Genomic DNA, 10,396 nt, shown 5'->3' with positions numbered 1-10,396 from the left:
CTGCTGGGTTTCATTAGCAGACCAGCAAATATACAAAATGAATTTTAAACTACAGAATAGTTGAAGAATTTACTTAGACACATCACTGAGCAGCAGTGTTTGCCTCCGGGGAGAACTGGGAGCTTAAAGTGGCAGGAGACTTAGTCATCCTTTTGTAATGTGTGCAATTTACTACTTTTACATGTGAATAATTTACCTGTTATTTTGAAAGATTCCTTCAGCGCCTCCATGTGGCCCTCAGGGTGAAGTCCAAAAGCCCTCCTGGGTTCCTCAGACCGCCGCAGGCTTCCACCCCACCTCTCTTCAGCTCTCCAGCCATCAACCCCCAGCGCTCGCTCGGCGTTCCAGCACATCAATTGTGGTCTCCCAGCTCCCTCAGCTGAGAATCAATCCTCTCCTCTGCATTAACCCTTCCCGCCCCAATTACTACTACCAGTTTTCTACTTAAGACATCCAAAGCACTACAGCACATTCTAACCCTATCCCCCAACAAGAACCTCCCTAACTGCATCATCTCCTTCCTGGCTATCCTGTGTCCTCCTTTCCACTGAATCCCCTGGGCCTAGAGCAGTTGAGGCTCAATACACATCTTTTTTTTTTTTTTCTTTGGCAGTGGCACACGGCTTGTGGGATTTTAGTTCCCTGCCCAGGGATCAAACCTGTGCCCCCTGCAGTGGAAGCGTGGAGCCCTAACCAATGGACTGCCAGGGAAGTCCCTCAACACACCTCTGATAAATTTCAGCCCTCTCGGACATAAGGCCCTCTTGGCTAAACTATTACAAGGATTAAAAAAAGTAATATCTGCAAAGAAGCCCCAGTACAGGGTCTGGCATATGGTAGGCTCAATGCAGTCTTAAAAAGAAAGCTGGTGCCAGACAGCTTTCTGCTCAGATAGCAGGGATAGCTGTCAGGGACAGATGCCCGGAACAATGTCTCCTATGATAAATAGCCAAACAAATGTTTAAGAGGGAACAGTGATTCTCAGTGTAACTGGGAAGAATCAATCAGCTGGAGTTTATTAAAACTTCACACTTCTGGGCCCATCCCTAGAATTTCCAACTCTGAAGGTCTGGCACAGGGTCCAAGAAGCTGAATTTTCAAGAAATATCCCACAGGTGGTCTAAGGACCACCACACTCTGAGAAATCAACCGATCCATTTGTGAGTATTTAAGCAGCTACGATATGCCAGGTCAAGGTTAATCTTTGTAGGGATAAAGAAAAGAACAAGAAGAGTCTGTGCCCTCGTGGAGTTTACATTTTAGTGAGGGTAGAAAATATCACGTACACAAGTAAAGGTAGACAGCCAGTGACGGTGTTGTAAAGAAAATAAAGCAGGTGGGCAGAGGACATGGAATGCGCTTGGGTGGCAGGGAGGGGATCTCTCTGAGGTCACTGAGGAATAACAGGAAGGAGCCAGCCAGTAAACTACTGAGGGCAAAGTATCCAGATGGATCATCATTTTCCCCCAAGCTCCCCTCGACCCAGGCCCTGGTCCAAGACTATCTCCAAGGAAACCAAGTCCAGAACAGTGATGCTCCTGCCTTTATAATCAAGGCTTTTGGAGTCAGGACAGAGACTGCAATGGGGATCTCGACAGCACCTTCTCTCCGGGCCATGGTACCCACAGGCTTCCTCTCTCTAGCAAGGGGCAGAGGTCTGAACCCCTGCCTTTTGGGAAACCTGGCCCCTACCCCACGTCCCTTACTCAAGTGTCCCTAAGGTCTCAGCCAAGCCAGATCCCAGGGCTGAGCCAGCAGGTGTGACTATGCCCGATCCTCAGACAGCTCTCTTGGGGTCCCGGGAGCACTGCCCGTGTGGGTGGGGCCTCCTGAGCATCCTTCCTGATTTGAAGTCCAGGTTCCTGGAGATCACAGGGGTGGGACTGGTCCCCAGGATTACGGAGAACATGACATCACCAAAGAGGCTGGTCCCCCTTCCCAGCAGGGTGGACGACACATTGGGAAGACGTGAGCCTGGGACCTCCCAGGAGGGACAGGGGTGCCGCGTGGCACAGTGAGACTCCCAGGGCAGGTGGGTAGCCAGGGGCTGGAGGTTCCAGGATCACTTCTTCTTGGCACGATCTGCTGCGTCCAGGGCAGCCATGTTGCGGGCGGCTGTGATCAGGTGGATGACGCTGATGAGGGACTTGAGCAAGGCGATAGGGGCTGTGACCCAGAGGCCCATTCGGAAAAGACCTACAGAGCCAACTGTGGGAAGGGAGCAAGGGCAATACAGAGAAAACAGGATGCGAGTGAGGGAGGGGCCTTCGTCTCCCCGGGCAGGCCCAACCCCCTCCCATCCTCCTGCCCAGCCCCTCATCTCCTACCTAAAGGTCCCTCGGAGAAATTGAACAGGTAGAGGAGGCAGTAGAAGAGCTCATTTCCAGCACACAGGGTAAACAGAGCGGGCTGCACAGACAGCAAAAAGGCTGCTTAAGCAAGAGGCTGGGGTAGTGTCCCCGATCCCCCAACTAAGGGCTGGAGGGCCAGGAACTGTACTGGGGAAAGAGGGGTGCAGGGCGGTATGGGTAGGATGTGGGTGGGCATAGGGAGAACAGGGCAGATCAGGGAACCTGCCCAAGGCCCCTCACCCTCCCCTTCCGCACAGAGCTGTGGGCAGCACTTACCACAACGTTACACACCAACAGGAACATATTTTTACCCGGCTGCCCCCTTGAAGCCCTGGGCCTTACCTGGAGGTGTTACACCCTCGAGCCCACCCGGGGTAAAGACTACACTCCTTCTCACAGCCTAAGGCCTTTTGAGAGCTGGTTCTGCACACCTCTCTGGCTTCTTCCTCCCTCCCTCTCCCCACAAGCCGCTCAGTTCCTTCTCCCTGGGCACACCTGGGCCTCAGACCCACTTGCTTTCTCCAGCAATTCATGGGCTCAGCCCAGGAGCCCTTCCCACCAATCCTATCCTGGGCCCAGGGCTCAGTCCAGGAAGGACTTGCCCATAAGCTAAGTGAATAGGGAGGGGCAGCAAATGCTCACTCTGGAGGTGTAGTAGATGCGAAGCACTGGATTTCCAGACAGGTCAATCATCTTGTGACTTTCACTGCCTCGGACCACAGAACTTGGGGAGAAAGCAGGCGGAATCCATGAGCTTTCACTACTACCAATGCCCACCTAATCCACATTTCAACCCACACAAAGTAGGTACTGGGATTGCCTCTGCTGAAGAGAGGAGGGACTGGGGCACAGCTGAGGACCACTGTCTTGCCCGGAAGTCGCACCACCTAGCTGGGTAGCTGGGGGAAGAATCAGGATTCAAAAGTCCCATGCCGCTTCCCAAGGGATGTTAACTCTTTGGAATCCTCAGAAGAGTTTTAGGGATTACTTAATTCAACTGTAAAACAGGACTGACGCTAATTCAGAGAAAATTTGCCCAGGGTCCTTCAACAAAGCAGAGCTAAAAAGAAGACCTCCCAAGAAGCCTGAAGACACCTCCCATATGGTCTCACCCCTCCCCACTGTAGTGTCTTCTTCAACCGGTCAACACCCCCAGAATCACTGACCTGTGGAGGTGCAGCCAGTGGCTGGCAACATCCAAGCTCATGCTGAGCTGGAAAAGAAGGGTGGCGCGAGGGTACAGCAGGGCCAGGTTGACCAGCAGACACATTGTGGAGCACCGGTCTGTCAGCATGTCCAGCATGGCCCCAAATCGGGTTCCTGAAAAATGGCAACTGTTAGGTGGAAAGGGGCTGTAAGCGGGCAATGGATCTGTGACAGAGGCCATATTTAGTGTATCACTCTGATGCAGAGTCTAAGAGAGAAAAGGCCCACAATCCACTGCCTGGGGAGGAAAGGAGACTGCTATCGTTGGAGTATGAAGGTCAAAGGGCAAGGGTCACCGTACCATAAAACAAGGAAGCATGGCAGTGTAGAGAAAACAGTATAGAAGAGAGTGAGAAAGCTAGCTCTACAACTCATCAATCCCAGAACCAAGGATCCAGGTCTCAAGACAAGGAGACTTGAAGTCTTAGGGAAGTCTTAGAGGTGGGTCTGAAGAACAGATTAAAAAAATTAATCATCTCTCCAGAAACCATCTCCCTTCCTTCTCCATCCTCCCTTTAAACATGCTTTCTGGAATCCTTATGGCTTGTGCCTGGCAATACAGTAGATGCCCCCAAAACACCTGTTGAATGGATTTTTATTCAGAGAGGCCTCCAGCACTTGCACTGCCATGCCCGGTCTTGGTATCCCACACCCCTCGCTATCAGTGAGTTCTCCACAGCGAGCTTAAATCCCTTCTGCTACAAAATCAGGCCATTCTATTCTGCTTTCTACAGAGATGGGAATGACAGAGCCCTCGGATTCCCGAGTACCCGCCCACCCCGAGGTCCTGAGGAAGCAGGAAAAGGGGGCAGAGGGTTGTTGGGTCTCAAGGCTGGCTGAGAAAAGGTGTCTGTCACCTTGATTAAGGGCTCGAGCAGCGTGTCCATCGAAAGCGTCCAGAAGTCCGCTGAGCAGGTAGAAGGAGGAGGCCGTGAGAGGGCAGCAGGGCATGAAGTAGAAAGAAATAATGGCGAAGACAATCCGGGCATAACCTTGGGATTGAGACGGCGGGGGGAAACAGAGCAGGATCAGGGAGCCTGCCCAAGGCCCCTAGTCCTCCCGTTCGGCCCGGAGCCGCGGGTAACACTCACCGATGAGGTTAGGCACAAACAGGAAGATATTTTCGCCTGGCATCGCGGAGGTCCCCTGGTCGCCCTGGGCCTTATCTGGAGGTGCCAGCTCTCTCCCAGCCCCGGCGCAAGGCTCACCCTCCAGCCCGGCTCATCCGCCGCGCCCACTGCGCGCAGGTCCCCGCTGCCCCAGCCGGGTCCCAGATGTTAAAGCTCTTTGCCTGCCGTAGCATGGGCCGACCCAGCTGTGCGCGGGGCACAGGGGGCGCGCACACCCAGCCTTTCCTCTGGGCAGACGCTGGCCTCCGCCTGCCCCGCCGGCGCTCCTGCCTCCAGCTGCGGCCCCTGCTCCTCCAGCTGTGCTTAGCTTCCGGAACCTACTCTTCAGCTTTCGTCCTTGCAAAATTGGAGAAAGGAAGAAGAGCTTAAGAAATGGCTGCGTCCCCTTTAACACCTGCCCGCTTCCTTTTCCTTTTCTTCCCTCCGCCCCTTTCCATTGGTTCGTACCAAAGTACAGAGGGAGGAGAGGGGGCAAAGAACCATCAACGCTGAGCAAAGGAAGGAACTTAAAAGGAGAGGTCAAAAGAGAAGGAGGGCTAGGTAAATGTCTTTACTTTCCTTTCTGCGGAGGATATGACTCCTAAAGACAAAGATAAGGAAAAAACATCCCGCCCTCCCGGTTCTTTGCACCCCCGAGAGACCAGGTTATTTGGCACAGCCCACACTTTTTCTTCCCCGCCCCCTTTCTCTGCCCCCATCTGTTCTCGCAGGCTCCAGGCAAAGAGAAGACAGACAGAGAGGTTGGAGGGCGGCCTCGGGCGGGGTTGCTTCTCGCGTGCCCCTAGTGGTGGGAGGGTTAGGTGCCAGGCTCCACCCTGCGTGATCTTCCCAAGTTTCTCAAGGCCACTGGCGCGGGGGGTCACTGCCCCCAAGGAGGGACCTAGAGGCGGTGGAGGAGAGGCCGGAGGAGCGAATGCGACAAGCTGGGAAAATGCCCTCCCCCCTTTGGTTCTAGAATCCCTACTCTCCTGGCAATGGGGCCGCAGACGCCAAGGTTTTTATAGCAACGGGCAGCGGCGCTGCTCCGGGTTCCCCTCTTTCCAACCTTCCTCCCCAGCTCCCAAATCCCCTGTCCCCCGGCCCATAAAAGGGCTCCTTAGACCTCCCCGTCTCGCCTCCTGCTGAGTAACCCAAGATTTCGACCGATCTGCCAGGTCGGGGGCGGCAAGTGGGCTGCCTTGTCTTGGGAAGGGTCTTGGGTGGGAAGACGGGAAGAGAGGCCCCCTGCTGGGCGAAGTGAGGGGGGCGGGAGGCGGGTGTTGTGGGAGTCCCACCTCCTCCCTCCCCCAGAAAGATTTAAGGCAACGATTTCTTTTGTTTTTGTTTTTTTTCCTTTTTTTCAGAGAGGGAACTGACACAGTTCTCCAAGGCCACGGGGAATTGTGGTGTGTTGGGTTTGGGAGAAGTGGGCTGGTTTTGCAGCCTAACCTGGGCTTCCACTGTCCCCAGGGGGATGGCATCCACTGCTACCGGGAATGTGGAGAAAAAGGGCAGCGGGCAATCCCAAGCTACAACCTCTGCAGCCTCCTTGGGTGGAGGCCCGGTGAGCATTGGAGAGGAGTTCTTGGGGTCGGGATAAAGTGAAGTGGAGAGCTCCTAGGTTAGGGCACTGAGACCGCCAGTCTGAAAACTCTAGCCTCAACCGTGAGCCCAGAGCCCCCAGCACTAGGCCCCTGAGGTCCCCAAAGGCTGCCCTCCACTTCCAGGACCTTCCAGGCCAAATTGCAAGGCCCAGCCGTCCTATACCAGACTCCTTAGACCCAGAGCCCCCATCCTGGGAGCCTCCAGACCCAGGACTCCCAGGTAGGAACTCCCAGGCTGAACCCCTCTGACTTTCCCTTTTCCAGAAGGTTTCCTGTTCTGAGGAATTCCTGACACAGATCAGCACAGAACTCACTGACGAGGCCTTGTTTGTCGCTTCCTACCAAATGAATCCTGTGCCCATCAAGGAAAAACAGACACAAGACCAAGGGACTCAGATATCCAAACACGGTGAACCCCACGCCAAGACCCTTGTGTCCAGAGACCCTCCGATACCCCTAGTTCCCGTCCCTGCTGCCAGTCATTGCAGCCTTCTCATTCTTCCTGGGGCATGGCAGGCACGCTCCTGCCTTTGGACAGATCATGTGTGAGGGGCCCCTGGGAACTCCACGTGGAAATGCTCTGTAGACAGTTGGAAATATGACTTTAGAACTCAGTGGCGAGGTCTGGGCTGGTGACAGAGATCTGATCTAGGAGGAAGTTGGCAGTTGAAGGGTGAGCAGTTGCCCTGGTGGGGGGTGGGGTGGGGGGATGGGGGTCGTGCAGAGTGAGAAAGATGAGGGGCGCTGAGGATGGAGCCTTGGAGAACCTCTCCAAGTAAGGGGTTGGCAGAGGAGGAGAGAGGGGTTCATGAAGAAGGTAGAGAAGGAACTGACAGCAATGTTTATTTTATTTTTTTAATGACTTTAAAAACTTAATTTATTTATTTTTGGCTGTGTTGGGTCTTCGTTGCTGCGCGGGGGCTTTTTCTAGTTGGGGCGAGCGGGGGCTACTCTTCGTTGCGGTGCGCGGACTTCTCACTGCGGTGGCTTCTCGTCATGGAACACGGGCTCTAGGCGTGCGGGCTTCAGCAGTTGTGGCGCGCGGGCTCAGTAGTTGCGGCTCGCAGGCTCTAGAGCACAGGCTCAGTAGTTGTGGCGCATGATGGGCTTAGTTGCTCCGCGGCATGGGGGATCTTCCTGGACCAGGGCTCGAACCCGTGTCCTCTGCATTGGCAGGCGGTTTCTTAACCACTGTGCCACCGGGGAAGTCTCAGCAAATGTTTATTGAGTGTCTGTTATGAATAGGGAATGATGGGTAGATTTGTGGATGGATGGATGGATGGAAAGAGAATGCTGGGTGGATGGATAGGTGGATAGGTGGGGAACGGTGGATGGATAAATGGATGGGGGATAGGGGTTGGATGGACAGGTGAAGGATGGAAAGATAAAAAGACATGAACCTTGAATCTAAAGTCAAAAGACTCTTATTCTTTTCTAGGGAGCTCTGCCTAGCAGCTTGACATCTGGAGGATGATCTCAACTCTGGTGCTGCTCTTGGCCTCTCATGCCCTCCCCCCGCTCTGTTCCTCTAGAACATGCATCAAAGCTCCTCTTTCACAATTCATTCAACAGTGCGGTTTTGGGGCGATTCCTGGTCTTGAGCAACATCACCCCTGAAGCCTCCAAAGGGTTCTGGAACCATCACACACCTCTCCACCCTCAGCTAGCAAGGACACCACCAGAAATCAAAAACTTTAATAAAGTGACAGAGATTCTCCCCTCCTCCCAGGCTGGGCAGTTCTCTCTGTGGGGTGATGTGTGTGGAGTGCCCCTCCCCCCTTTTGCCAGATATGTGGGTGTATTATTTTATTTATTTATTTATTTCCTATTCTTTTTTTAAAAAAATCATCTTTTTTGGAGTGTAATTGTTTTACAATGTTCCTATTCCTTTTTTTAAAAAAAAAAACAGCTATTGGAGTATAATTGCTTTACAATGGTGTGTTAGTTTCTTGGACATATTATTGGAATGGCTTTTTTTTTCTTTTTGAGTGTTTTTTTTTTTTTTTTTCTTTCGCAGCACCACGTGGCATGTGGGATCTTACTTCCCAGACCAGGGATCAAACCGGCACCCCCTGCAGTGGAAACGCAGAGTCGTAACCACTGGACCACCAGGGAATTCGCCTGGAATGGCTTTTTAAAAAAATAATAAATTTATTTATTTATCTATTTATGGCTGTGTTGGGTCTTCATTGCTGCATGCTGGCCTTCTCTAGTTGTGGAGAGCGGGGGCTACTCTTCGTTGTGGTGTGCAGGCTTCGCATTGTGGTGGCTTCTCTTGTTGTGGAGCACGGGCTCTAGGCATGCAGGCTTCAGTAGTTGTGTCATGCGGGCTCTAGAGCACAGGCTCATTAGTTGTAGCGCGTGGGCTTATTGCTCCACGGCTTATGGAATCTTCCTGGACCAAGGCTCGAACCCGTGTCCCCTGCATTGGCAGGCGGATTCTTAGCCACTGTGCCACCAGGGAAGCCTCCCTGGAATGGCTTTAATTCAGGCAGATATCAACCTATTATCCATCAACCTGTTGGCAGAGAAGAGTTCATGGGTCCAGATCCAGCCTCCCAGCCAAACTCCAGGACCTTAAGGTGCCTGTGGCATCTGAGAGGGTCCACCTTTGCTTCTGAGGAGCCACCCCGGCCACCAGTGTCAGTGTTGAGGTCTCCCCTCCACGTTTTGGAGCCGCAATGCTATGGAACACATCATGCCTGTTACTAACCAGAAGGCAGTGCAGCAGGCTTTGTCACATTTGCATTTAAATCCCAGTCTGGCCACTTATTGGAGCCTCCTAAGGAAGTCAGTTCACATCTCCCAGCCTCTGTTTCCTTATCTGAAAAATGGGAATAATTGTCCCTGTCTCACAAGGGCCTTGTGAGAGTTAAAAGCATAATGCATACAAAGTGCTCATCACAATGCCTGGCACAGAATAAATGCCAAAAAAACTTAAGCTATTATTAAGGTCATTTTGCCTCGTGTTCTAAAATCCAATCCTCTTTTGAGTGTCCTAAAAAAGTTTCATTATATTTAATTATAAAATTTTAATTAAGGAAAATTCAGTTGATTTGGAGAAAGACTTTAAGACAAACAGGCTGAGGCTTTCCTGGTGGCACAGTGGTTAAGAATCCACCTGCCAATGCAGGGCACACAGGTTCGAGCCCTGGTCCGGGAAGATCCCACGTGCCATGGAGCAACTAAGCCCGTGCACTACAACTACTGAGCCTGCACTCTAGAGCCCTCGAGCCACAACTACTGAGTCCACGTGCCACAATTACTGAAGCCCACGCTCCTAGAGCCCATGCTCTGCAACAAGAGAAGCAACTGCAATGAGAGGCCCAAGCACCTCAACGAAGAGTAGCCCCCGCTCGCCACAACTAGAGAAAGCCCACGCGCAGCAACGAGGACCCAATGCAGAAAAGAAAAGAAAAAAAACAGGCTGTAAATTCCCTATAACGTTCAAAAGTAAAGTAGAACAGGACACCCATGGGAAACCAAACAAGCTCAAAAGCTGCAAATCTAATACTTGGTAGACGCGTAACAGCAGATATGCTTAAAATGCCAAAAAGGACTTCACTGGTGGCGCAGCGGTTAAGAATCTGCCTGCCAATGCAGAGGACACGGGTTCGAGCCCTGGTCTGGGAAGATTCCACGTGCCGCAGAGCAACTAAGCCCGTGCGCCACAACTACTGAGTCTGCGCTCTAGAGCCCGCGAGCCACAACTACGGAAGCCCGCGCGCCTAGAGCCCGCGCTCCACAACAAGAGAAGCCACCACGATGAGAAGCCCGCGCACCAAACAAAGAGTAGCCGCTGCTCGCCACAACTAGAGAAAAGCCCACACGTAGCAACGAAGACCCAACGCAGCCAAAAATAAAAAAATAAATGCCCAAGAGATTGGAAAAACGGTACACTTGGATGGGTACAAGATTTCTCAAAAGGGGGTTGACTTTTAGGTCAACTGGTCATGAAACAAACAGCGCTGTTTGTCACCTGCCAAACAGTGAAAGAGGAGAGGCAGCTACTGTCATTTGTCACCCAGCTAGAAGAGTCTGGAAACGCCAAGCCCTGTGGAGAGACTGCTGAGGCCAGCCAGGAGTGGGCCCAGCTGGTCCTCCAGAGGCTGAGCCCAAAGTCAGG

At 52.7% G+C, this 10,396-nt stretch overlaps 1 protein-coding gene and 1 long non-coding RNA gene across 4 annotated transcripts; one reads left to right on the top strand and one right to left on the bottom strand.

The window, feature by feature from the left end:
* Nucleotides 1-1,238: 1,238 nt before the first annotated feature.
* Nucleotides 1,239-5,883, bottom strand: CDIPT (CDP-diacylglycerol--inositol 3-phosphatidyltransferase). The gene is made up of 6 exons (XM_059036272.2): nt 4,649-5,883; nt 4,415-4,549; nt 3,518-3,671; nt 2,994-3,075; nt 2,328-2,409; nt 1,239-2,208 (listed from the first exon to the last, which is right to left on the bottom strand). The coding sequence occupies exons 1-6, from the start codon at nt 4,689-4,691 to the stop codon at nt 2,063-2,065; spliced, it is 642 nt and encodes a 213-aa protein (XP_058892255.1). The 5' UTR covers nt 4,692-5,883; the 3' UTR covers nt 1,239-2,062.
* On the top strand, nt 5,424-8,436 carry LOC131740447 (uncharacterized). Of its 3 annotated transcripts, XR_010836319.1 has the most exons (5): nt 5,424-5,681; nt 6,137-6,230; nt 6,535-6,679; nt 7,709-8,062; nt 8,288-8,436. It is a non-coding gene; the product is annotated as an uncharacterized lncRNA (long non-coding RNA). The 3 variants fall into 3 exon arrangements; XR_010836320.1 differs by lacking the exon at nt 8,288-8,436 and having other exon boundaries at nt 6,031-6,230; nt 7,709-7,993; XR_009330925.2 differs by lacking the exons at nt 6,535-6,679; nt 8,288-8,436 and having other exon boundaries at nt 7,709-7,993.
* The last annotated feature ends 1,960 nt before the right edge of the window (nt 8,437-10,396 follow it).

This window comes from Kogia breviceps, chromosome 14, assembly GCF_026419965.1.
Source record: "Kogia breviceps isolate mKogBre1 chromosome 14, mKogBre1 haplotype 1, whole genome shotgun sequence".
Lineage (NCBI taxonomy): Eukaryota > Metazoa > Chordata > Mammalia > Artiodactyla > Physeteridae > Kogia > Kogia breviceps.
Note: the sequence above shows the minus strand (reverse complement) of the source record. Positions and strands in the feature narration are given on the sequence as shown.